Source organism: Poecilia latipinna, unplaced genomic scaffold (genome assembly GCF_001443285.1).
Source record: "Poecilia latipinna isolate Pla-1442-1.1 unplaced genomic scaffold, P_latipinna-1.0 Scaffold60, whole genome shotgun sequence".
In the NCBI taxonomy this organism is placed as follows: domain Eukaryota; kingdom Metazoa; phylum Chordata; class Actinopteri; order Cyprinodontiformes; family Poeciliidae; genus Poecilia; species Poecilia latipinna.
Genome location: NW_015112676.1, coordinates 318,738 through 344,259, shown reverse-complemented (window position 1 = coordinate 344,259; position 25,522 = coordinate 318,738). Strand labels below are relative to the sequence as shown.

The 25,522-nt window shown below is 40.4% G+C and overlaps 4 protein-coding genes across 8 annotated transcripts in view; all 4 read left to right on the top strand.

The window, feature by feature from the left end:
• The window catches only part of slain1a (SLAIN motif family, member 1a), a 23,851-nt gene extending 19,816 nt beyond the window's left edge, over window positions 1-4,035 (top strand). The window contains exons 6-9 of the mRNA XM_015056688.1: window positions 732-1,073; window positions 1,688-1,876; window positions 1,971-2,304; window positions 3,173-4,035. Coding sequence (XP_014912174.1) covers window positions 732-1,073; window positions 1,688-1,876; window positions 1,971-2,304; window positions 3,173-3,248 — 941 coding nt within the window. The 3' untranslated portion in view covers window positions 3,249-4,035. The remainder of the gene's footprint in view (window positions 1-731; window positions 1,074-1,687; window positions 1,877-1,970; window positions 2,305-3,172) is intronic.
• A 3,208-nt stretch (window positions 4,036-7,243) lies between these two features.
• Window positions 7,244-10,562, top strand: kbtbd7 (kelch repeat and BTB (POZ) domain containing 7). Its single transcript, XM_015056677.1, has one exon. It carries the CDS (start codon window positions 7,564-7,566, stop codon window positions 9,451-9,453), a length of 1,890 nt encoding a protein of 629 aa, XP_014912163.1. The 5' UTR covers window positions 7,244-7,563; the 3' UTR covers window positions 9,454-10,562.
• Window positions 10,563-11,747: 1,185 nt separating this feature from the next.
• LOC106962314 (ras-related protein Rab-33B) lies at window positions 11,748-14,380 on the top strand. Its single transcript, XM_015056665.1, has 2 exons — window positions 11,748-12,061; window positions 13,075-14,380. The coding sequence occupies exons 1-2, from the start codon at window positions 11,804-11,806 to the stop codon at window positions 13,519-13,521; spliced, it is 705 nt and encodes a 234-aa protein (XP_014912151.1). The 5' UTR covers window positions 11,748-11,803; the 3' UTR covers window positions 13,522-14,380.
• A 1,704-nt stretch (window positions 14,381-16,084) lies between these two features.
• On the top strand, window positions 16,085-24,773 carry katnal1 (katanin p60 subunit A-like 1). 5 transcript variants are annotated; one of them, XM_015056629.1, is made up of 11 exons: window positions 16,085-16,219; window positions 16,726-16,900; window positions 18,790-18,944; window positions 19,172-19,325; window positions 19,406-19,530; window positions 19,629-19,734; window positions 21,386-21,544; window positions 21,658-21,784; window positions 21,950-22,084; window positions 22,207-22,333; window positions 23,849-24,773. In XM_015056629.1, exons 2-11 carry the CDS (start codon window positions 16,739-16,741, stop codon window positions 24,045-24,047), a joined length of 1,449 nt encoding a protein of 482 aa, XP_014912115.1. In that variant the 5' UTR covers window positions 16,085-16,219; window positions 16,726-16,738; the 3' UTR covers window positions 24,048-24,773. The 5 variants fall into 5 exon arrangements, with proteins under 5 accessions (XP_014912115.1, XP_014912143.1, XP_014912107.1 ...); XM_015056657.1 differs by having other exon boundaries at window positions 16,085-16,262; window positions 19,409-19,530; XM_015056621.1 differs by having other exon boundaries at window positions 16,085-16,262.
• The last annotated feature ends 749 nt before the right edge of the window (window positions 24,774-25,522 follow it).

Below are 25,522 nucleotides of genomic sequence, written 5' to 3'. Positions count from 1 at the left end.
CCATATGGGCAGAACCGGCCCAAAAGCCAAACCCCGAAGGGCAAAAAAAAGGCCCTTTTTTAACCCCCCAAAAAAAAAAAAAAAAAAAACCTTCGGGGCCAATATGTGTATGTTATGTGTGTGTGAATGATTGTCTTGTTGTAAAAGAGCACATAAATAAATATTTTCCATCATGTGAGAAATTTGTAGAAAAGATATGAGCGTTAAGCTTTCAAATTTGTGAAAAAAAACTTAAAAAATTGCAGGAATTGATTGGTGGTTCAAAAAAAAAAAACACTAAATAATGACACAACATACAGTAAATTGTAATGTGAGTCAGCCAAATTGTAGCAATTTTTTCTTCTTTTTTTTTTGCCCATTTGACCAAAGCATTCAATAATTTTATTGAAATGAGAGATGAATTTACTCTAAGGATTTTTAAGCACCTCGTGGACGGTGCTGTATCTCCGCTCGTGGTTCTTTGTTCTGTCTGTGGCCCACAATGAAAATGCTGATCCGTGGTTGTATGGAGGGACTGAGAGAGGTGTGTGACCTCTGAAACGTTGACTTTGAGTAGCCAGCTCATAAATTATGCAGACCATTTCAGAAATATGCCCTATATCAGTCTGGCTTACTTATACGGTGACTGAATAATAGATGAGCGGTGCCTCTATTCGGACTATATCGTATACGCCATACAGTTCAGACTCGCGTTTTTATCAGGATAAAAGTATCCATCCCCTCTCCTCTAGGCCTTCGCCAGGACTACGCCTCTACCTCTACCTCAGCCACAGCCACAGCCGGCCGTCGCAGCTCCAGTTTCTCCTTGCACTCCCTCAGGCGCTGCGAATTGGACCTGGAGGAGGAGGACGAGGAGGACGAAGGCTACGACCAGCTGCCGCCTCCCCAGCCTCGACTCTTTCGCACGGGCTCTATGCAGCGGGGCAGCATGCCCCACTCTCACACCTTCTCCAGCTTCAGAGACTGCAGGCGCACCTCGGCCGGCCCCCAGTTTTCACTCAGCGGACTCTCTCAGCTGTCTGGACCCTCCAGCCTGATCGCAGACACACACGCAGCCTACAGGAGCGGCGCGGGTGAGTGTTTTCCGTTTGCAAATTCAAAGCTGAGTTTGGACTTTTGCATGCAGCCCTTTTTTTTTTTTCAAACGTTTTTTAATGCAGTAGTTCAAAACTGCAAGATCTGAGCACAACTGTTATTACTTGTTTATTTAATTGATCTGCAATTTAAAATGGAGGGATGATAAGGTGATATAAACAAGTTTGAATGAAAAAGAGTAGTTGGAAGAAAAACATCCACCTAAAGCCCTAACTCTTCTCTCAAAGGTCAATTCATTATGCCATAAAACCTAAGCATCAATCAACTACATAGATACACCTTTAAGCACAATATATATAAAAAAGTAATAATAACAGAGAAAAAAATAAATCTTTTCTACCAAGTCAATATGCCACATTTTGCTTTGATGGGATATTTTAAATGATATTATTTTCTTAAAATCTACTCTCTTTGGTTTATTTTGCAAGATTACTCCACAGATTTGTTCCATAAACAGAAATACAATGTTCCATTTGTTGAGTTATAGTTTTGTTTTTTTTTTATCTCAGATCCTCTCAAATTATAAGTGCTATTTCCTTTAACAAACCTTTTTTTTGCAAACGTGCTAACGTGCGCTAACGTTGTCGAACAGACAAGCTACGGAGAAGCATGCCCAACCTGATCCGAGCTCCCAGCATGCCCAGTGTTCCCAGTGTTCCGTGCCTGGCCTCCCCTGTCAACCCACCCTCCAACGGCCCCTCCTCTTTACCACCAATGCCCTCCCTGCGGAGCAGCCAGAGCTTTGACTCGTCCAGCGGGCTCCTCCGACTCCAGTCCTCCAGTAAGGCCCGTGTGTCTACCGATAAATCAGCCACACGGGGCTCGATTCTCTCATAATTCAAGCCTGTCTTGTGTGTTTCCCACTGTGCTTTCAGTCCCTTCCCCGGGCCAGCTCACCCAGCGAGTCCAGAGCGTCGGAAACTTCTCCAGCACTCCACGACAGCAGCTGAAAGCCACAGCCTACGTCAGTCCCACGGTGCAGCAGGGCCCCACCTCCACTTCCCTGTCCACCTCCGCCAGTTTGAGCTGCATCCCGAGCAGCACGGCACTTCCTCAGCCCCTGAAAGCCAGCGGAAGTTTGCTGCCGCACGCCCTGAAGGCCGGCATCAACCAGGCGGCCGCCCCGCGCAGCTCGCTTCCTCGTCCTACTTCCTTAGTGGGGGTGAGCGGACTTCCACGTGCGAGTAAAATCATGCAGCCCACCCGCAGGTATGGTCCAAACCGCACCATCAGGTACAACAGAGGGGTTTTTTTTTTATTAATCTTTCTGTGTTGTTAGGTCAGTAATATGTTTTTTTGTTCCATTTTTCATTTTCAGATGCATGCTCTTACTCGGGAAGTGTTGTGTGTTTTTGTTTCTTTTAATGTAAAACTTGGAAACAAAAATAAAACCGGGCGCCTTAATCATTAAACTAAATTTATGTGGTAGGTACTCATAAATTTCGATCAGTTATCTTTTTCAAAGGATTGTATCACAATAATTATTGTAAAGGTTGCTGACCTCTGTTCTGGTACAATTATGGCTTGGTGTGGTCCTATAATACCAGTGGCACTTCAGCATGCTTTGTTCTGTAAGATATAAAAGCATAAAGCATTGTGTGATTGCTGTGCACAGGCTTCAGACCTAAGTTACTGAACTTTACTGCTTAAATATGCTGCAGTTTAAGTCAAACGTTAAACCAAACAAATCCAGTTAGTGACGCAGAAAGCAAAGCACAGAGAGGGAAACGAAGCAAAACTACTTGTGGTCAAAGGTTATGTAAAAAAAACATTTCTAATAGCTACAGATCAGAAGCGATAACTGAGCATCAGCGTAGTTGCAGTAATTATCTGATGCCAGTAGGGGGCGACGCTGGCTCAGGTCTACATACAAACTGCGTGTCCATGCTTCAACACATCTCCTTCTTCATTCACTGTTTTAAATGAAGCCTGATTGCACTAGCAGGGTGTCGCCACTTGTTCCCTCTGTGTTCTGCACGTTTCCTAATCTTATTGTCGGTGCATTTGATTTGGTTAATCTGTTATTTATTACGTGCTTATCAGATGCTCAGTAGATTTGCTTCCTTCTTCCCCACAGTTTGCTCGCTCCTCCAAAGAGCCTGGCTGCTCTGAGCGCCCTGAGGGACGGCAGCTGGAAAGACGGCTGCTACTGAACCCAAACGGACTGAACCGAGGTGAAGCCTGAGGGCCGTACAGGGTTACTCCGCATGGGAGCAAAAGTACCGTTTTAAAAATGATGCTGCCAAAAGCTCCCAGAGAAAGTGACTGTTAACGTGAACACAAAGACTGAGAAAAAGTGTGGATCCAGCAGGCTGGATCTAAACTACCTGCTTCAACACTGATAACACAACGATAACAACAGGCAATACTCTGATAATAAGACGCTAAATGTGAAAGAAGAAATCCACTTTTGTTTATTTTTTATTCTTTTTTGAGTTTTCTTTGTTGATGATTATTATTTTTATTCGTTAGAATGGAAATTCCTCTCCAGCCTAACGCTTTTGTACACGCTTTGAATGCTTTGGATGGTTTCCTTTGGTTGATTTTGCGAGCAATACTATTTTATTTTTCATTCCGTGGTAAGATGCAGAAGAAGGTTCTCAAACTGGAATGAAGTTACTTCCTGTTAAACAGTGTTGTGTTTCTTGATAGTTCTGTTTTATGGCTGGACCTTGCAGCACTTTAGATGGGAATTATGATTCACCTGTAAAAGTAAATAATCAGCTTTTTTTTTTTTTGCTGTTTTTTTTTTAATCAAATATGATATTCATTTGCACACACATTTCATATTGAGGATACTTTCATTTTCTGTAATTACATGAAATCTTTACACTTGTTTCATAAATTTAATCGCTGCAGTAATATTGCACATGCTTTTTATGGATCACAAGGACAAAAAGAGGGGCTTAATTTTTAAAATGAATAAATCATTTCAAAGCATCTTTGTCCGCTCTCTTTCTCTCACCTGGTACAGTAAGGAGCAAAATGGATTCAGAATCTGTTAAAGCTCAAGTTGAGCAGCACATTTCTGTTTTGTTTCCATGTGTAAAGAGATGTTGACGGTGTTCCCCAACGTCTAGATCAGAGCTGTTTACCCAGAACGGTTTTTCATAACAGGGAAAGGTGTGCTCTAGCATTTTTAACTCTTAAGGCACAAGGCGTAGTAAAAACTGACAAGAGATGAAGTAAGATTTAACAGTAGAGCAGCAAAGAACATGGATATAGTTCCACAAAATATTCCACAAAATTGATTTAAGAAAGAAAAACAACAGCAACACCTTAAAGAAACATACCTTTCAACCACATTTTATCTTAGATTTAGATGTTTGTTTTTTTACACAAATTTGAGAAGCCAAGAGAATTACTGAATTTATGACATATCATTATATTCTTGGGTGCTTTGGTTTTCATTTGTGTTTGTGTTTTGAGTTCCATATTTAGTCTTCCCATATTCAGTTCATTTCTTTACGTTTAGTTTCTTTGTGTCTTCTTGTGTACAGTTCTTTGTACCTTTGGACTTATTTCCTTTTTTCCTCTAGGTGTTGGTTCTAGTTCAGCTTTCTTTGTGTTAGTGACTCACATTGCCTTAGTTTGCCTGTTTGTTTTCTTCCTAATTCCCTTATTTATTAATTTGTGCTCAGTGTCATTCTCCACTCTCACCTCAGTATATTACCTCTTTGTTTTTTATTTGTTGGTTCTTCCTATTGGTCTGTCCATGTTCCATGTCCTGTCTGTCTTGGTCCACTTCCCTAAGTTTATCATTAAATCCTTCGCTGTGTTCATTCCTAGTTCATGTCTGAATTTTGGTCCTATTCACCATCACAAACTACTAAACATGACAGTAATCGTCATTCTATTCTATTTTTCCTGTCCTTTTTTCAATCAAAATTACATAGGATGCATAAAACATCCTGTGTTGTAATCAGATTCTGAACAAATCGTTGATTCAAAACAAATATTTGTTTTGATACAAAAAAATTGTATTTGGTGGATGATTTTTAATAGCTTTACATCAAACCCAATGATTGATATGCTAGTTTTTTTAGCTTAATGCTATGGGATAAGTTTAATAATAAATGTAGAAAAGGAATGTTGAACTATTTATATGGGCTGGGCTGTAAAAGTGAGGCAGAGCATTGAACCAGACATGTTTGCTGCAGCGAAAACCCTGGAAGAGCTGAGCTGACTAATCTTTAACATGCTTGTGTTTTGAAGGGAAGTCTCCAAAGTAACGTTTAGCCTTGTACAGTTAAGAAGCCATAAGTATATTCTCCTGCTGTTGGGGAAACTTGCTCTGTACGTGCTAAAATCCTAGCCCTGGAGCGGAAGGTCGGTATTTCTAAAAATGCCTAACAAAGCTCAAGAGGTAAGTTTTAAGCTTTTTTTGACATACAAGCTCGACATACATTACATCTAAGATTGCTAGAGCATTTATCGTGCCTTTTTAAAAAAAAAAAAAAAATCAGGATGCTGTGACCAACCTGAGTACGCTACAGGAGATTTCCCAACAACTGGGTTTTGAATGGACAGTTCTGGCATCTCAACTTGGTTTCAGCAGGACTGAAATACATCAGTTCCACACCAAATCAACAGAGAGGAGCGAACAGGCCAGGCTCATGTTGGAAAGATGGTACTATGTGTGTGTGTGTGTGGGTGGGTGTGTGTGTGGGTGGGTGCGTGTCTGCAGGTGTCAGAATTTGATCTTTTTGAAAGGAGAAAAAAAAAAAACTAATTTTAATGTCAGTAGTTTTTGCACCAAAGAAAATTTTGCACCTCTTTCCTTTTTTCTGATATTGGATTGATTACCAGGTACGAGAGGTCATGGGACAAGCCAAATAAGACCAAATTACTCCAAGACGCACTGGAGCGAGCGGGTCGGCGTGACCTCGCAGAATGGCTGCGCTGTCTCCATTGGGGTCATCAGAAGTTGAGTAAAAAGGTGGAACTGCCCTCAGCATTCCCCTTCATCATCACCGTCCATAAGACCATCCGCAACCAAGACGCCCTGCGCAGAATCAACGACCTCAACCACAAATTCACCTAAAAATACATGGCTTTTGCATACAAAAGCCACTCAGCTCTTTTCATATTTATTATTGATCTTACATTACATGCATAAATTATAAGCATATAGACTAGATTAATATCACTGACCAAACAATACAACTGTCTTATGTGGAGCTTCTTGTCTTGTAACTAAATAAATACTTTGCAATAAAGCTACAAAGCAGTTATCAGGGCTCTGAGTGAGTTATTTTAATTCAAAGTTTATTTGATAGTCTTTAGGATTTCCTACAACTTGTAGGTTGGTGTGTTGGGGAAGGGGACCAATTTTAGGTACATAAAAAAACATGTATTGTTATAAAATGAGGTTACCTAAATCACTAACGTTAGGGCTGATATTATTAATCAAAGCAAAAATTATGGTTTCTTTATCTTGTAACTAAAAGCCAAAAGCAAGTAAATTATCCCAGAAATCAAATACTATGGGTTTAAAATGTATTTTTACCTTTTAACCATCGCAGAGTTAAGACGAAAGAAAATATAGTGTGCAGTTATGCTTATGACATTTTGTGAATAAAAATCGTGCTGTTCAAGTTTTCGCTTCATTAGGCTGTCCATGAGTAAATTTGTTTAGATTCGGTCATTGGCCATTTTGTATCTATTTACATCATTATTGCTTTCATCAGTTGTTAAAGATGATGTAATATTTATCCTATTTCATTTATTAGGACTTTACAAACGATACTATTCTATTTAGTCATTTAATTCCTTAAATTATTTATGTCTTTCACGGGGAAAGAATATTTCTCTAATAAAATAATTTAAATACTTAATTCATTGAATCTCGGTCAACCTAACTCGAATTGACACAGTTTTGCAAACCAATCAGAAGGTTGAGCTATATTCTAGCAAGGTTGTGAGAGCGTACAGGTTGAGCATGCAGTAAGGCTTCAAAATAAGAGATTTAATTTTCTATTTTGGAGTTAGAAAGGTTTTGATCTTAAATAAACAAAGTAGCTAATGTTGTAAAATAAAATTATAGAGCATTATAAGGAACTCAAGATATGAAAATAAAGCGGGAGAATAAGCAGTATTTGTGATAATTCACAGAGACGACACATTATTCTGAAACTCTTTCTCCGGAAGTAAGAAGCAGCCCACTCCAAATAGACGCCTATTTAGTCGTATTGTAGCTGGCTGCTTGCTACTATCAAAACAAGAAGAAAAAGCTTTGACAGTAACATGAAGTGGTGCTCTGTTTGTGATTAGTAGGTTATATTTTATTCAGAAGTGAGACTAAGCTCATTTGGACACCGAGAAATGTTAGTTTTTGGACACTCAGGCGGACGTTCGGCTGTAGTGTATTTAACCAGGTTTGATTTTCATCGACGAGTAGGTAGAAACGCAGCATGTTTGCCGTCTGACAACTTGTGACTTGGGCTTTAGAAGTGCGAATTTGCCGTAATGGCTTCATCGCTGGGTTGCTTCAACGGTCCGGAGGTACTGGAGGACGTGAACCACGCTCGGGGCTTGATTCACGAGCTGAAACTGATGTACGACTCTCGGTTGCTCGGCGACGTTACCATCGGGGTTGAGTGTGATGATGATGATGATGAGGAAGAGGAGGAATCGCTGGAGCAGCGCGAGGGAAGAAGAGTTGACGTGGGTCAAGTGTTTCTGTGCAGCCGCAACGTCCTGGCCGCTGCCAGCCCGTACTTCAAGAGCATGTTCACGGGCGGGCTGAACGAGAGCGCCCAGGAGCGGGTGCTCATCCGCGGCGTGGACTCTGAATCCATGTCGGTCATCATCGATTACTGCTACACGGGCAGGGTGACCATCACGGAGAGCAACGTGCAGAGGCTGTACGCGGCGGCCAACATGCTGCAGCTGGAGTACATCCGGAAAGCCTGCTCCGGCTTCATGAGCAGGAGGCTGGATCACTCCAACTGCGTGGGGATGCTGAAGTTTGCGGACACCTACGACAATCCGGAGTTAAAGGAGAACGCCCAAGCCTTCATTGCCAGGAACTTCAATCAGGTGTTTAACGGAGGGGATCTGTGCGAGCTGAACTCGGATCAGTTTAAGGAACTATTGTCTCTCGATACTTTGGACGTGGACTGTGAGAAGACGGTGTGCTCTGCAGCTATCCAGTGGCTGGAGGTGAACGCACCTGTGGATAAAGAGGACGCCCTGCAGGTGCTGAAGTGTGTGCGCTGGAGCTTGTTCAGCGAGAAGGACAAGTGCTACCTGGAGAGCCTCGCGGCGAGGCCTTTAATCGAGACATACCTGGCATCCTTCTTCAGCAGGTCTGCGGAGGACGGCTGCGCCATGTCTGCGCCTCTGGACGCACCGAAACACAGAATAGGCGTGAGCGCGAAGGAGATGATCCTCTTCTTTGGCCTGCCCAACGACAACATCATGTGCTGCGACCCTTACTCCGAGGACCTGTATTTCATGGCTCCGCCTTTGGAAGATCTCAGCAGTCAAGATTACAAACGCTCCACCATGGAGTCGCTTATCGTTTGCGCCACGCCGGACAACAACTTGTACTTGGCTTCCCACCTTTCCAAACACTTCTGGCTGTACAATCCCGTCCTCAACAGCTGGCAGGAGTTGGCGGAGAGGCTGCTGGGCAGAATCCACTCAGGGATGGGATACCTGAACGGCCACGTGTACCTTCTGGGAGGAAGAAATCCAGTCACAGACGCCCGATTAAAGGAGGTGGAGTGCTACAGCATTCAGAGGAACCAGTGGACGTTGGTGGCCCCGCTGCCTCACTCTTTGGGGAAAATGCAAGTGGTGGCTCTGCACGATCACCTGTACGTGGTGAACAAAAGGAGGATGCTCTGCTACGACCCCAAGAGAAACCGCTGGCGCCACTGTGGCTCGCTCAGAAGGGACAAGCTTCACAAGGCCTGCATCTTCCAGGAGCAGATCGTCTGCGTGTGCGACATCCCCGTGGTCAAAGCCTACAGCCCGGCAAGAGGGGAGTGGAAGAGGCTGGGGGACATCCCCATCGACAGCCGAGCGCTCAACTACCAGGTGATCCAGCACAGCGGCAAGCTGCTGCTCCTCACGCAGACGCTGCTGCAGCACAACAAGAACAGGGTCCTCATCCACGAGTACGACCCCGCTCGGGACGCGTGGAAGAACATCATGGCGGTGTACGTGTCCACCCTGGGGCCCGTGTGCGTGTCGACGCGCGTGTACCCGGCGTGCCTCGGGTCCGCTCACAGCTTCTCCACGGAGGAGGACGACGACAGCGGCTCCAGCGCCGACTGGGACCTGGACGGCTTAACGGATGCAGACTCCGATTCCGGCAGCTCCAGTTCGTTCTCTGATGAGAACTGGTAGGGAACCGATGTTCCCCTGTCAAAAGAAGTGTTTATTTATGATGGCTATTTATTTTTCATTGGGGGATTTTTGTTTGCCACTGGTGAGGTTTCAGTATTAAAGCAGCCATTTAACTTGAACACATAAGTTAAGGACTGGGAGAGGTTATTTTTCTTTCTATTTCACCCACTCACAGTATTGCACCACTTTGAGATTAAGTAAATACAACAAGCATCTCTGTGTAATGACAGACCAACACACAAGGGCATGAATTGGAAGGGAAAAATAAAACATTAAATGTTTTTACAAATATTCTTAAAAGTGTGGCACACATTTACATCCTTTCACTGCCAGCACATGGGATTGATACCTTTTTCTTGCCATTACCTGAACACTACTTTTACCATATACGTGTTCTTCCTGCTTTCACAGGGACAAATCTTTTTTTTGTCCCTTAAGCTGTTAATTTTTCATACTTTTTCATTATATGCTTTCCTCAGTGGGAATGTCAAATGCCTACATACACGTGAACAACTTGGGATGAAGTGTGGACTTCAGACATTTGAATTGGGGGTTTCGTCTCATGCTTGGTGCTTAAAGATCTCTCAGATGTATTCATGTCGCTGTTTGCAAAACACCAGACTTCATTTGGCTCCTCCAAAGCTGTGGGAACTCTGGAACTATTTTTTTTTTTTTTTGTCCTATTTATTATTTTTAAACATATGGACACCTATAGAGGGTAGTTTTTAATTATTTGTACTCTGAGTTTTGTTCCATAATGACATGTTTTTGATCAAATTTGTGTTTAACTTGAACATACGCTTGCACGCCAGCTTCAGATGGATGTAAAATCAGAAATTTGAGGTCTGGAAGCTTAAGTGCCTCTCGTTTATGACTCCAAACTAAACTGGATGAAAAACAGGGCTTTTTCTATGCAGATGATGTGATTCTGCGCTTAGCAAGTGGTTGTGAAATTTTTAGTTTGAAACCACAAAGTCAGTGTTTTGCCGCAGTCTCAGGTTTGGGCTCAGAAGCCTTCTTGCCATGTTCGACTTTCTTTTTGTTGTGACTATAAGCGGCTCATTTTGTATTCAGATCTATGATGTTTTTTGTGTAGAAGGATAATTTAATTTCTGCATTCCAAAATGAAATGAAATTTATTCTTGTTTTGCTTTATCGGCAGTATTTGGTCCAAAATGCTGAGAGATGGTAGGCATTGAACTGCTTTTGGGAGCATAAAATTTATGAAATGCAAGACCAACGAACTGCTTCTGCTTAAACAATCATGATGTGGAGATGAGTCAGTATTTCTGTCAGCATACAGCAATGCAACATTAGTAGCTGGGTTTTACCTTACCCAAAGGGTCCATAGCGATGAGTGTTAGCTTGACTCTACATTTTACTTTTACATTTACTTTTCACTGATTAGGAGGTGATTTTATTGTGTTTGTCAAAAATAAACTTGTGTCCATTACATCTAGAAAATTTCATTTTGGTGTCTTTTGTATTAAACCACCTATGTTGGAAGTAGGCTTCTGACAGTCTGAACAGTACATGGAACTACAGTACAGAGAACCATGTGTTAACATGGAAAACTGGCTTTCTAAAAAATAAAATGCAGCAGTTTTAACAACGAATTCAAACAAAAGATAGATCTTGTGACATGTTTTGATCAGTTGGTAATAAAATAGGAGAACCAATGCTGACTATTAGTGTTTTTCTTGAGGTAAAATTGGAATTTTACCAATTTTACCTCTAAATGGGTAAAATATAGTCACATTTTAAAAATCTGAAATAACCATGAAAACTTGAAATTGAATGTAACTTTAGTGTTTGTAGAACCCACACATGCTCATACTGCACAATTTTAAATATATATATATATATATATATATATATATATATATATATTTATGAGGGTGGGCCAAGATTAGATTACCCCGTAATACCTTGAGATATGATAGTTTTCCATATGGCAATATTAATTAAAAAAATATAATCAAAACGTGAAAAAGAATAAAGAAAAGCAACAATTACTCCTTCAGCTACCCAAGATATGTGGAAGCCTCACATTAAACTATTAAAAAAAAATAGCGTATGTTTTAGTGTATAAATTAAATGAAATAAAAATTAATTTAATTTAAACAATACAAGTGATTTTCCTTTTCATCATTCATTGCATGTAAATGTGCACAGTCCGTTTGCTAATTTACCTCAAAGAACTCCCCGAAAATCAAAACAACAAAGCAATAACCACAGGCAGATTTTGCGTACTTCCAATGATTTCCTCTTGGCTACGGGTGACATCTAGCGACGCTTTTCTAAGTTCTCGCGATATCTTATCGCCGGCCAGACAGCAACGAGATGAGCCATGGCAATAGAAAACAAACCAGAGGAAGAATTTGACACAGTTTTTAGTCTGAATGACTCCCTGGAGCTCTCCTCTCATCCAGAGCATGACAGTGGAAAGGCACGAATCTTCAAGATAATAGTCATAGGAGACTCAAACGTGGGGAAGACGTGCCTGACTTACCGCTTCTGCGGGGGCACTTTCCTGAAAAACCCAGAGGCAACTATCGGGGTGGATTTCAGGGAGAGGTCGGTGGTGCTGGACGGAGAGAACATCAAGGTGAGGTGACACACGTTAATAATTATCCACAAGAAACGATAAACATGCTCTGTCTGGTGTGTTGCTTTTATTGGAAGATTAGAGGAAAAGCGTTCTTATCATCACAGGAAATTATAGTTTGCTTAATGAAAAACGGGCTAATGGGCTACAGCATTCCACAATTTAAGATTTCTATATTTTACTTTTACATTTTTGTCAGTTCGCAAAAGTCTATAATTAGAACTGTTCATTCAACAGTTTTCTCCTCGATGTTCTCATCAAAGGAAAACAGGTGCTACATCTCATGACACAGTGCCTTGCAAAAATATCAGTATTCCTTAGAGTCTCAAACACAAATTTGTTTTCTGTGACTCTTACACGCTAGACCAACAAAAGATTGTGTTAGGACTTGGCTTTTCCAGCTTTGTGCATTTAGAGGCTTATGTTAATGCCCATTCTTCTTCACAAACTGTCTCATGTTCAGACAAATAGGATGGAAAGCATCTATTGACATCCATTTTGTAAAGACTTTGACTAGGCCATTCTAATTCATGGATTTGCTTTCATTTAAACCCTTCTATTCCTATTCTGGGTGCGTTTACGTTAGCTTTCATGCTGGAAGTGCAAGTTTTAGCTTAATAAGTATGCTGTTTCTCCAGCAATTGGCCTTTGTTGAGTCTACAAAAAAAAGGCCAGTTAACGATTAATTGGCTACTAAATTAGTTGACAGTTATTTTAATAATTGATTAATCACGATTAGTTGCTTCAGCCGTAATTTCTATTTCTTCTATAAATACTACGACAAAATACTGTCAACCAGCTCAGTCCCAAATCACATTTCAAAGGCCTTTCTTCATCATTACAATACTGATTCTTAAAACCAAACTCCGCAAACCAGACAGTGACAAAACAGAGATTGCCATGTTGTCGTTTGTTTTCTCGTCCCGATTGCTCGGTAGGAAAACGATGGCGTCACTCTTGCTGCACGCGCTGAACAACAACGAATCTGCTTCTGCTTCTGCCTCCTTTTCCAGTTGCAGATTTGGGACACAGCGGGTCAGGAGCGCTTCAGGAAGAGCATGGTGGAGCACTACTACCGCAGTGTTCACGCCGTCATCTTTGTGTATGACGTGACCAATCTGCCATCCTTCGAAAGCATCCCCGAGTGGATTGAAGAGTGCAGCAAACACTCCGTGGGGCCCCTGGTGCCGCGCATCATCGTGGGAAACAAATGTGACCTGAGGGAACATCGGCAGGTGGCCGCCTCTGCCGCCCACTGTCTTGCCGACAGCTACAACTTCCCCCTGTTCGAGACTTCGGCCAAAGACCCCGCTGAGAAAGAGCATGTTGACGCCATCTTTCTGACTTTAGCTTATCGGCTGAAGAGCCACAAGCCCCTGAGACTGAAGCAGCTGAGTGAGAGCTCTGTTAGGGAGCTGAGGAACCAGAGAGAACAGGAAATGACATTTTGTCAGTGCTAAGGTCTACTGTGGGCTCACCAGGGTGGACAAAGGCCACGGTATCCGTCTGAACGTCTGTTTAAAATCAACATTGTCACTAAATTAGTGAGCGGTATTTAAAAAGTAGAAAGAAGCTTTCTGTTGTTTCTAAAATGCTCTCTGGTTGATGTCAGGCACAGGTCATGGTCATGGCAGCAAAGACCGATCGGTTGGAGCAAAAGTTTAACCGATACTTCTACAAAATGCATGAGTCAATGTGGACATGTGTCAAGTATTTGCACTTTAGAAAACAATTACAATTGACAAGAAATGTCTACATCAATCTCTCTCTGGCAGAATTATGTTCCGTCATTGAATTACAATGCAGACTGCTGGACAGAAAACGAAAATAAAGTGTTTAAAGTCACCAAAGCAGATAGAATGACAATGGAACTGTGATGAAATTTGCAATCATTTTCTTTTTCTGTATACATTGCAAACACAAGTCTAGAATAATGATGCATATCAATGTAAGTGGTAAAATGCTGCTACTTTGTGGGTACAAAATATATATCCATACAGCTGACCTGCGAAACGTATCTAGAATAAGCTCTGGTTCCTAGAAATCAACACGAAATGTATCAAACGTGATGCATTTCGTGATTGTTAAGTTGCATGTAAACAGTTTAAACAACATGTTACAAAAGCAAAACAATTTGACTATTTCAGCCTGAGTGATGGGGGGGGGAAAAAAACGCACTTTACTATGCATTATTTATAGAACTATAAAGGGAGCTGAAACCTTTGGATCAGTGCAGTGTCGTGATTGTTATATCAATGTGGATCTGTTTTGATAATTAAATGTGCAGATTATATCAAAGTAGTGGGACCATTTCATGGTTTTGGAAGCCAAAACAGCTAGAGGGCTGGTGCAGAGACGACCTCTATGAGGACAAAACAAAGGAAACGATCGTCTAGTTCTGAAGGTCATGAGCCAAACACAAAAGCCTCGCCATCAGAGCCCTTCCAGGAGAGAAAGTGAATGGCATTTAATTTATCAGAGTGCGGATCTCTGATGACCTCGCGCTGATCGAAGAACATCGCCACTATTGTGAAATGGGCCCAGCAGAGACTGCAATTTCTGGGGAAACTGAAACCAATGTCGCTCCTCCCTACCAGCATCTCGCATCATCCCTCAAGGCCGTGGTTTAGTTGTGGTTTTCGATGGGGTGTTATAGATCTCTTCCCAGAGCAGCATGCAGAGAGTGTAGCAAAAAATAAAGTTAAATTTTGTAAGTTGTGTGTGAAAAGGGTTTTCTAAGGCTCAATTGTATGTCCAGTTAGTAGGAACAGATTCACTCCCTTTGTGGTTTGAACCAGTGGTTATTTTATTACTTAGACAAGTTTTAATTGGATTTACTCATCCCCGATTTAACATCTGTCCTCATTAGTCATGGTATTTTGCATGGTATTTGGCTTATACACTGAACAATTACGTGTTAAAAACAGTGAAATTCATGGAACCTGTTTCTATTTTTGAAAAAATAATTTGTGTTTTCAGTGTTTTCTTGTAATAAGCAAAATCGTGAAAAGCATGATGTATAGAAACTTGTAAAACCTGGACTTGTATTAGGAGTGCTTCTTATTCATTGTATTATATCTATGGATTTTCAGTTATATTGGCTTTCTTTGGGGGGTTTGTTTGAGTGAGGGGCAGCATTCATGCAAGAACCACCACTGCTCATGATGCTCCAGCTGCAATGACAGAAAAAAACGAGTGCTGCAGTGAATGCGAACGTTAATAGGTAGTTAAAATGTCTCTATAATATCTTTCAGAGCTACTGCAGGATCAGGACTCTGAAAAATATTACTTTATAATTTACTTTTATAATGTCATCAGTTAAATATACAATTAAATGGAAATAAATTAACTTTTGTGTTATTGTTGTCACGACCGTTAAGCTCTATTATATGGCGGGCAGCATGGTTGCACAGTGGTAACACTGTTGCCTTGCAGCAATATGGTCTTGAGTTTTAATCCTGGCCTGGGATCTTTCTGTTTAGAGTTTGCATGTTTTCTCAGTACATGCGTGAGTTCTCTCCTGGTTCTCCAGCTTAATCCAAAAACATGTTACTGTTAGTTAATTGGTTTCTAAACTGACCTAAAGTGTAAGTGTGTAAGCTGGTTATTTCTCCTTTGTGCCTCTGTGATGATCTGTCGAGGTTGTACCCCCGGTGGAGATGGGCACCTCCTCCCTGGCGACCCTTCAAGAACAGGCGGAGAATGGACGGACGGAAATAAAATGGGTCTAATGTTGAGACTATCTCACCCAGATTTCAATATTTGACCTATTTGCAGCGACGACCAGCGGCCATCTCTTGCGTAGCAACAGCCCTGATGAGGCGTTTAATAAACCACGTACAAAATAATTATTTCGATTCAGTCCAGTCGCTAAAAATGAATAGACCCGTTACATGTGGAATACTAATGTAAATACACCTTCTCCATCGATTTTTAAAATTTTTTGTGTCTTCCCAATTAGCCATTCTCTTGATAATCTCTCATTCATGCACTGTGTTCTCTTCTTTACCATGTTTTGAACGCGCAAGTGAAAGCATCGCGGTAACCGAGACTGTCCATGTTCTTCACGCGGCGTCTCTCTGCGGCCATGGTAACACCTTGCTCAACGTTGGACTGCTAATTCATTAACTACCTCACCAACAGTCGCATTTTGTGCAGGTGTAAAGAACACTTTCGCAAAAAACGTATTGTTAAATGCACGGTACGTGTCTCGTCATTGTCTGCATTTGTGTTTAACGCTCTGTGGGAGGATTAGGGGAGTGTTTGCTTACTGACACACGGCGGCCAGTTGAATTTGTGTTTTTGTCTGTTGCCGTCTGACCGCGAATTAGCACAAAGCTAACGTCAAAGCGGGTGCAAATATGTTCGTACAGTAATTTGGGTGTTGAATTGTTTTTATGGTAGTTTTCCGAGCTGTTTGTTCACCGCGTTAAAAAAAGAAAAACAAATCGGTGTCTCTGTTATCAGCTAGCTTATTTTCATATAGCAGGTGTTGCTGTATAACTGATAGTAAGCTGCATAATTAGTTTAATCTTTTGAGCATTTAACACTAATGAGATTTAATGACTTATTGTAGAGTTCCGTGGACTTTTCAGTAGCTAAAATTTGCAAACTCGTTGTTAAATCGCGCTGTTAATTCAGGAAATTGTTTGCTTTCTTTGCAGCTGTTTATGAAGCATGAATTTGGCAGAGATATGTGACAACGCCAAGAAGGGCCGTGAGTATGCCCTGCTTGGAAACTATGACTCCTCCGTGGTGTACTACCAAGGCGTGATTCAGCAGATCCACAAGCACTCTCAGTCCCTCAGAGATCCAGCTCTGAAAGTTAAATGGCAACAGGTCAGTCAACCTTCCCTTTCACTTTGCATTGATAATAAACTGCAGATCAGCAGGACAAATGCACAGGAGTCACTTTGGATTACGACTTCCTTTCCTTTCTTTTGCATAGTTTGAATGTAGGTTTTTTTTCTTTCACTACTACTACTGCCAGACTAGATATATATTTTGTTCTATTATAAGTCATCTAACATGCTGGTTATTGGGTTTCTAGGAGTTTTTCCAATATTGCAGCCTATAAAGCCGTCTTTCCATCCATCTGTCCAAGCACATACACTTGTCCTTATGTGTCTATCCTTCCATCCATTTACTTGTTCTGCTTCTGTCAACTCTCATCAATTTGTCCTTCTGTATGTTAATCCACCTGTCTGTTCATCCTTACCATTTCCGGAATTTGCAGGGTATATTTAAAGCAAGAGCACTACATATATATATATATATATATATGTGTGTGTGTAGTAATTTAAGAGGGAAGAACCTTTATACTTGCACTTTAGCTACATGCCCAAGCTGTTTTCAGCCTGAAAAACATGGAAAATCTGCAGGAACCCTGTAATGTTTTTTTTTCTTTCTAATTCTATGCACATTTTCTAAAGATTTTGAAATAAAAATAAAACTAAATAATAAAAAGTCTATACATTTATAACATTTGTAAAAAAAAATACAGGAATGCTTGAGGAAGATTAAGCTGTAACTGTTAACATTGTGAATTTAAATTAGTTCCCTGAGCTGAGTAAAAGAGTCCCTTGTGCTTGACTCTCTCTCAGTTGAAGAGCTGGACAACACAACAGGAAATGACCCCAGATCATGAACAGAGCATTGAACCCCACCCCCGCACCCCCATCCCCTGCGAATCTGAAACAAGACAGACATCCAGTAGCCACTCAACGCAAGTGGGTAGCAGCCCTGTTGAAAACATCTGAAGAGTGAAGAAAGCTGTGATTACATAAAGCTAAAAAAGTGATTTTTCTTATTGGTTGCTATAAAAGTGCAGCGCCAGGGCCTCTTGGATCAAGACCGATGCATTCAGAGCAGTGATTCTCAAGACTTTTTCTAACAGCTACCACTTCAGTAAATACTGTACCCAGATTTCCGTTTTAAAATATTACCACTTATAGGACATGGACTTATTTGTGTTATGTCGTAAAAAGAAAAACAAATGGTTTCTGTCCCATATTTACTCCGAAGTTGTAATTTTTGACTTTTAAGATGGAAAAATGAACAAAAATGCCACTAGAAGTTAGACTTCTTAGTGGAAATGTCAGAAGATTCTCACCTCTACCTCAAAATCCAATATGGCTGCCTGACATGTACAATTACCTGATGGCTTTGGTGGAAAAAATGATAATCTGATCATTTGCATCTTATCAAATCAGTTACAATGCTGCTACAGTGGCAAACAGTAGAGAAACACATTGGTATTGGCTTAAACTGCTAATATTTATTAGAATGGTAACTCATCTTATCAATTAGCAAACTCAACTGGTTTTCAAACTCGACCAGTTAAGTTGGGTTGGATGTCGTTCCCTGACTTGTTCTGTTTTAACTTGATGTAAATGGAACTGATCGTGACTCATTGTTGTCCATTTCTTCACAGTTTATGTATTTGTACTAACCTTAAAAATTATTTGGACTTGACAACCATAGGTAGAGGTTGTCTTTGTCGGTAGCTTTTTTTTTCCAACTGTCAAGTGTTCAAATCATATGTTGCTAATATTCCTGAATCTGTAAATTAAACTTCACTTGTCCAAACATTAAAGTGTTTCTTGAAACACTGCAACTTTAAAATGAACGCCTACAAACATTAGAGGCTGTTTTTTTTTGTTTTTATTTTAACTTAATCTTAAGATTAAGTTAAAATAAATGATCTCCTTCCTTCTGTGTGTGAGCAGCTCAGACAGGAACTGACAGAGGAATATGAGCAGGTGAAAAGCATTATGGGAACACTTGAGAGCTTCAAGTCCGAGAAGCCAGTCGACATCCTTGTCCCTCTGGAGCGGCCAGAGGACCCGGCAGTTTGGCCCCCACCCATCCCAGTGGAACACAGGCGAGTGATGTTGTACCTGAATTGGCTGTGTGACAAAACGACACACTAAACTCCACAGGGTGTGATTTTGCATAGTCGGGTTTTATCTCTACAGCCTCCACTACATCACTATTCCACTTACAGATCTGGTTTTGAACGTTGGGGGGTGATTTCCTGTCTATTATTATTGCCACTGTTCGCCTATCAGAAATGATCGTTGGTATGTTTAACCGTCTGTGTATTTGCAGGAATCCTGTTGTGGTGAAGAGGCCTAACAGCGCAATAAAGCAGCACAGGAAGGAATCTCCTGGCGTGCAGCACCGAGGAGCAGGAGGACGCGCTCAGACCAACCCCAAAGCAGAGCGGCAGGCCAACAGGGCCGCAAAGGCCAAAGATGATAAGGTCTGACAGCTGCTGTTGCTCATGTTTTGGTTGACCAGTAAATTAACATAGGGCGCTAAAGGAAACATTTGTTTTTTCAGCAGGGTAAGAAAGTGGACCCATTGGCGGAAGGAGAGCAGAAGAAGTTTGATGGTACTGGGTATGACAGCGACTTGGTGGACTCACTAGAGAGAGACATTGTCTCCCGCAATCCTAATGTACACTGGTGGGTTTCGTGTGTACTTCTTTACGTGTTTTGCTATTTTGATCGATTTTTTTTTTGTTTTGTTCTGCTCTCTGACTATTTTTTTCTGTGATTTGTAGGGATGATATTGCTGATTTGGAAGACGCTAAGAAGCTTCTGAGAGAGGCTGTAGTGCTGCCCATGTGGATGCCTGACTTTTTCAAGGGAATTCGTCGACCGTGGAAGGTAGGTCTGCTGCACCGTCAAAAATATTGATACCCCTTTAGAATTTAAAAAAAAAATGTGTATGTTTTCATTTCAGTTTATATTATTTTGTTACCAGTAAAAATCTGAAAGATGTGACATGGATTTCTATTGATCTTTCCCCATTAGATTGATATGCCTAAATAAAATGAGTTGCAAAATATTAGCCTCAAAGTCAGTGGACATTCTCCAAAAGACTTGCAGTGAAAGCTGGTTCTGCAAAGCATCGAGTCAACATTCAGAGATGAATTTGACATTCTTTTCATATTTTTGGCAAAAAGGTTTATGTATCATTTTCTACCTTTGTAAAATGTACACTACTTTGTGTTTTTAGGTTCATCACATACAATTTTTGAAAATGTTTTAGGTTTATGAATGAATTTGTTCGTGCATGATGTGTTCACACAGTTCTAAATACTTATTAATGTCAGACATGTATGAGATGAGTGGATTGGCTCTGTTTAGATGTGCTGTGCCCAACTTCTTTGCTTTAATCTATTTTCTTGTAATTTATCAAAATTGTTTGAACCCCCATCTTTTCTCCCTGTCGTCATCTTATTTGTCGGCCTCTCTTTAGCCTCATCATGTGAGACCTTTTCCCTTCAGGCCTGCCATTTGAGAGTCAACACTACTGTGTTTTACAAGAGCTCAGTTCTTATCGTTTTTCTACTGTATGCACGCATACGTAAGCATTTCAGGCTGAAAACAAAGTGGTGCTTATTTCTCTTAGAATGCTGCAAATGGAGCAAAATGTTAGTTCAGAAGGAAAGTAAGTGTCATTAGTTTTAACATTCAGCCATATTTGTCCTTAGAGTTTATAACCTTTATGCTGATAGTCTTTTCCGTTTTTAGTGTTTTACCCTGGAAATCTTACATATGGCTAGAATTTTAAGACTTCAATACGTACAAATGAACTAGAACACTTCCTGTATAGTCTTAATATGTAAAATCTAATATTTTTTTCCTATATGCGGTAGGCATTTCAGATGCAGTTAAACAGTTATCTTATCTTATCAGAATACAGCTTTTTCTTGATATTTATTTTGTTTTTTGTTTTAAAATCCCTAATTGTGGTCTATGAGTACTTTCAACAAGACAGTTTTATTCTGGGTGACCAAACTCTTGGACACAGTGCCACAGATGGAGGATTTCAAGGTGATTTCTTTGTTTTGTCTTGCCAATCAAATCAAAAAATTGGAATCGGGGAGGGACAAACCAACACAATTAAACAGAATAATTAAAATTTCTTAACCAAATTTAACCATGCAATATGTCTCCATAACCCAAATAAAGTAGCAAATGCAAATAATTGTGCAAGTTTGTAGACGGTGGAAAAATTAGACAGGTGGCTTAAAAGAGATAAATATTCAGCTAGTGACTGTCTGCTGTGCGCGAGACGTAGATTGAAATCCTTATTTTTACAATACGTTCCATGGAAAAAATTATTTTATTACCAGTGAAACAATAAAAAAGGCAACAATAAATATCCCTTCATAACATTTACGTTTAGGAGTCGTCCTCAGGCACCCAGCCCTGGATTGTAGATCCTCCCAGAGGACTGCCGATCAGCTACCTTCAATTACCTGCAACAGTCTTATCTGATTATTTTCTTTTTTTACACCGTTCTCCTCAGGGCGTACTAATGGTTGGCCCTCCGGGAACTGGAAAGACAATGTTAGCCAAAGCCGTGGCCACAGAATGTGGGACTACTTTCTTCAACGTGTCCTCCTCCACACTCACCTCCAAATACAGGGGCGAGTCAGAGAAACTTGTCCGTCTGCTGTTTGAAATGGTGAGTGTTTCTGCAGACTGCTTTCCTGGCTGGAATATTAAACATTTCCAACCTGTCTCTTTGTTTACCTGCATGTTTAAAAATATGTTTTCATCTTTTTTTTTTCTCCTTAGGCTAGATTCTACGCTCCAACAACCATCTTCATCGATGAAATTGACTCCATCTGTGGCAGAAGAGGGACGTCAGACGAACACGAAGCCAGCCGGCGTGTTAAATCAGAACTTCTGATTCAGATGGACGGTTAGTGGACCACAGGGGGGGAGGTTGCTGATTGAGTGGATCAGCCAAGAATAAAAATAAGAATTCAAAGTATATAACCTGCCACAATGTGGGCTTTTATACTTTTAGAATTAGAATTACTTTGGTAAAACTAGTTTTTCCAAAGTAATTCTGCGAGCTTTTCAGGTGTTGGCGGAGCCTTGGAAAACGATGACCCCTCTAAAATGGTGATGGTGCTCGCCGCCACGAACTTCCCCTGGGACATCGACGAGGCGTTGCGGCGACGGCTGGAGAAGCGGATCTACATCCCGTTGCCCACAGGTGACCTTTCAAGCCACCGCCGTCCAACTCGTTTCCACGCAAGACGAGGACGATGCATACTGATGGATCCGTTCCCTCTTGAAGCCTCGCCTTAACGTCTGACCCGTTCTGTCCGCATGTAGCCGTGGGCCGTGTGGAGCTTTTAAAGATCAACCTGAGGGAGGTGGAGTTGGCTCCTGACGTCAACCTTGACCTCATAGCGGAAAAGATCGAGGGATACTCGGGAGCGGACATCACCAACGTCTGCAGGTTTGTGCGTACTCGGGACAACGTGATCAGATGTTACAATTGAAGATCCGTTTTGTAGAATACACAGCAATGTGAATGCTGTCTTAAACTTCATCCTCAGGTATTCAGAACCTTCTTTAAAACAGTTGTAAAACGTGTTCGCACACAGTGGTGTTGGCATTTATCAGCAAGGACATTAAAACTGATCAGTTAGAGGCTGCATATGACTTGAGGCTGGGACAGAGGCTAACTTTCTGATAATACAACAAGGTTAAACATGAAGCCAGAGCTTCAGGGCGAATCTAACTCATAATCTAATCTGAGACGGGACTTGGAAAATTGATGTTCACAGAGGTTCTTTATCCTGTGTGACTGAACTCGAGCTGATTTACGCAAAACAAATGGCCAAGTTTCACTCTCTAGTTGTGAAGCCTGACTAGAAATGCACCACACAGTTTTGTGATATTTAGGTGTAAAAATATGTTGAAAACATTGAATCCATTTCACAATTTTTCCATTTCATTGTGTTGACCTAGTTCCCATGTAAAATCCCAATAAAAATACAACTTGTTTAAAATTCTTGATTAAAAGAAAAAAAACAACAACACATAACTCTTTATGCAACAGAACTCGGTAAATCACATTAAGGATTCGTAATATGATGTGACTGACCCAAGGTGAGTCCAGCACTCAGAATCATGTAACCAGACTGTTCTTTTTTTTTCTTTTTTTTTTGCAATTCTCTGCTTTATGTTGGAAACCAATCACAAATAAATTTAGTTATTTGATTTTTTTCCATAGTAGTTAATATAAGTTAACCTTAATATACCAGCATTTATTCTATTTTAAATTCTTATCTCTTAAGGACCAGCTGTGCCTTTGTGAGTCACAGCTTCAGGGTTTACCAAAAAAAAAAAAAAAAAAACAATTCAGCAAAAATGTTTAATTATCTACAAAGTTTTATTTAAAACAGAAAAGCAGAAATTGTTCCTACTGCTACTGAAGTAAAAGTCCTGTTATTAATACTAAGCGATAAAACTTATTTTTATGCAAAAACAAAATATTTTTTAGGAACTCATTTCTCGGAATATTTCTATTACTTGTGTTTCTTTCCGATCGGAAAACTTCAGAACAGCCAAATTTTCTTGTAAAAAAGGAAATGGTAAAAAAAGTTGTCATTAAACCATGCAACTGGCAGTTCCAAGCAACAGATGGGAGAGGGGCACCACTCTCGCATCTCTCTTTTCCATTTTCGGAAATTAATATTATGTAAATAGATTTAGTTTTCTCTTGGTCTGTGGATTTGTTTTGCAAAAGCTCTGCAGGGGATTTCAGGAATGTTCTGTTCTGAAACTATCTGTTCATTTCTTCAATCATTGCTTTAGTGACCTTGAGTACTTCATCTAGGAACAGCGTCTAGCTTTAGGCAGCATTTCTTCATAGAAACCGCCCCATCTTATTTCTGAACATTTAACTATTAAAACACTTGAGTTCCCGGATATCTGGTAACCATCTTTTCTGCCGTGTCTGCATCAGAGATGCATCCATGATGGCCATGCGTCGTCGAATCCAAGGCCTGAGCCCGGAGGAGATACGAGCCCTGTCTAAAGACGAGCTGCAGATGCCCGTCACCATGGAGGATTTCACTACGACTCTGAAGAAGATCTCAAAATCCGTCTCTGCCGCAGACCTGGAAAAATACGAATCCTGGATGGCAGAGTTTGGCTCCGTATAGAGAATAGATGCAAACTCGCACAGTTGGACCAGAGGGTTGAAAAGAGAATTCCCAGCTTTGAAGTGTAAAGGCTTTGAAGAGGAGGAGAACTGTAGAGTGAGCCAAGAAGCACATCAGGGATGTTGAAGCTCACATCAGAAGGCTGGCATCTTTGACAGAGCTTCATAAAAACTTTGAGAAGCTCCACTTCTGCTCTTTTTTTTTTTTACATTCCCTCCCCCTACCCCACCCCTTTGCACTATATAGGAAGACTTCTGATATCTTCCACCTGGGTAACCTGAGGGATGTCAATATTATTAAGCTAAACATTTCTGACCTAAGAAAGATCTAGTAGTTGTCTAATAGTCAGATAGGAAAAAGTGGATTTGTTCTTGTGAAACATTCAATCTTGTTCACCTCTCATTAAAAAGGAAAAAAGAAAAGCCTGGCATACAGCATCGGACCTTACTTCTGATGACTTGATATACAATAAATCTACAATTGTAATCAATATTTTAAAAAGAAACTGTTAACAATTCATCATCCAAACAAAGCTGTGTCACTTTTTACAGCAAAGGCAACTGTTGACATATTTTTTTTCAACAAAGTTCAAATTGTCACTAACCCCACAAAAAAGTGGTCAGCTTTGCATTTGCAAGATGTTCTACAAAGCATAAAGTTTATGTAGCATAATTCAACACTCAGACTCAAGTATTGTAATAAATTGCTGTTAGCAACTTAAATCTGACATATTTGTATGAAGTCTTACTTCATTCATAAAGATTGTTGTCTTAAAGAACTGTGTGTCTATATATATGTGTGTGTGTGTATGTGTGTATGTATATATATATATATATATATATATATATATTCAGCACTTTAAATGTATTTTCTTAAAACTTCCGTGTGTTGACTACTGACTGAACTCTTGCGTTTTAGTGACATGTTTGCTTTATTGTGATTATTTTGTTGAGCTTTTTTTAATTTGTCTTCAGGTTTAGATTAAATTTGGACAAACAAATATATGTAGAGCATACAAATGTGTTTGCTTACTTTTTTTTTTCATTTTTAAATAAAAAGAAAAATTTGTTTTGACCTAAAACCTTACCTGCTTCAGTTCTCCTATGGCGTACCTCAAGGCTTCATTCCTGAAAATGACATTTATATGATCCCAAAAAATAGACCTAGTTTATTTTTAGTAGGCTATATCAGTCTCTGGACAAGCAGTTCATCCAAAACGGTGAAGCCGAGAGTCCTGACCATCACCAGCTTAAACTGTTTTACAAATAAACTTGCCTTGAATTAAAATAGAAATAGGACAGGTTTTCCTGGTTCTATAACATTGGGTGTAGTATTTAATTTTGGGTATTGGTTGCTTAAAGTCAACAAGTATGTTTTTAGATTTTCATATCACAGTTGTTGAACAGGCGGCAGCTCAGTTGTTAATAGAAATGTGTGTATATCATAAACTTTGGGTTAGAGAAATACTTTCATGA

Bases quoted from the DNA above. Each gene is read 5' to 3' on its own strand.
- kbtbd7 (XM_015056677.1), top strand. From the start codon at position 7,564: ATGGCTTCATCGCTGGGTTGCTTCAACGGTCCGGAGGTACTGGAGGAC.
- LOC106962314 (XM_015056665.1), top strand. From the start codon at position 11,804: ATGGCAATAGAAAACAAACCAGAGGAAGAATTTGACACAGTTTTTAGT. The intron at 12,062-13,074 runs GTGAGGTGACAC...CTCCTTTTCCAG, and splicing joins TGGACGGAGAGAACATCAAG to TTGCAGATTTGGGACACAGC.
- katnal1 (XM_015056629.1), top strand. From the start codon at position 16,739: ATGAATTTGGCAGAGATATGTGACAACGCCAAGAAGGGCCGTGAGTAT. The intron at 18,945-19,171 runs GCGAGTGATGTT...GTGTATTTGCAG, and splicing joins CCCATCCCAGTGGAACACAG to GAATCCTGTTGTGGTGAAGA. The intron at 22,334-23,848 runs GTTTGTGCGTAC...TGTCTGCATCAG, and splicing joins GACATCACCAACGTCTGCAG to AGATGCATCCATGATGGCCA.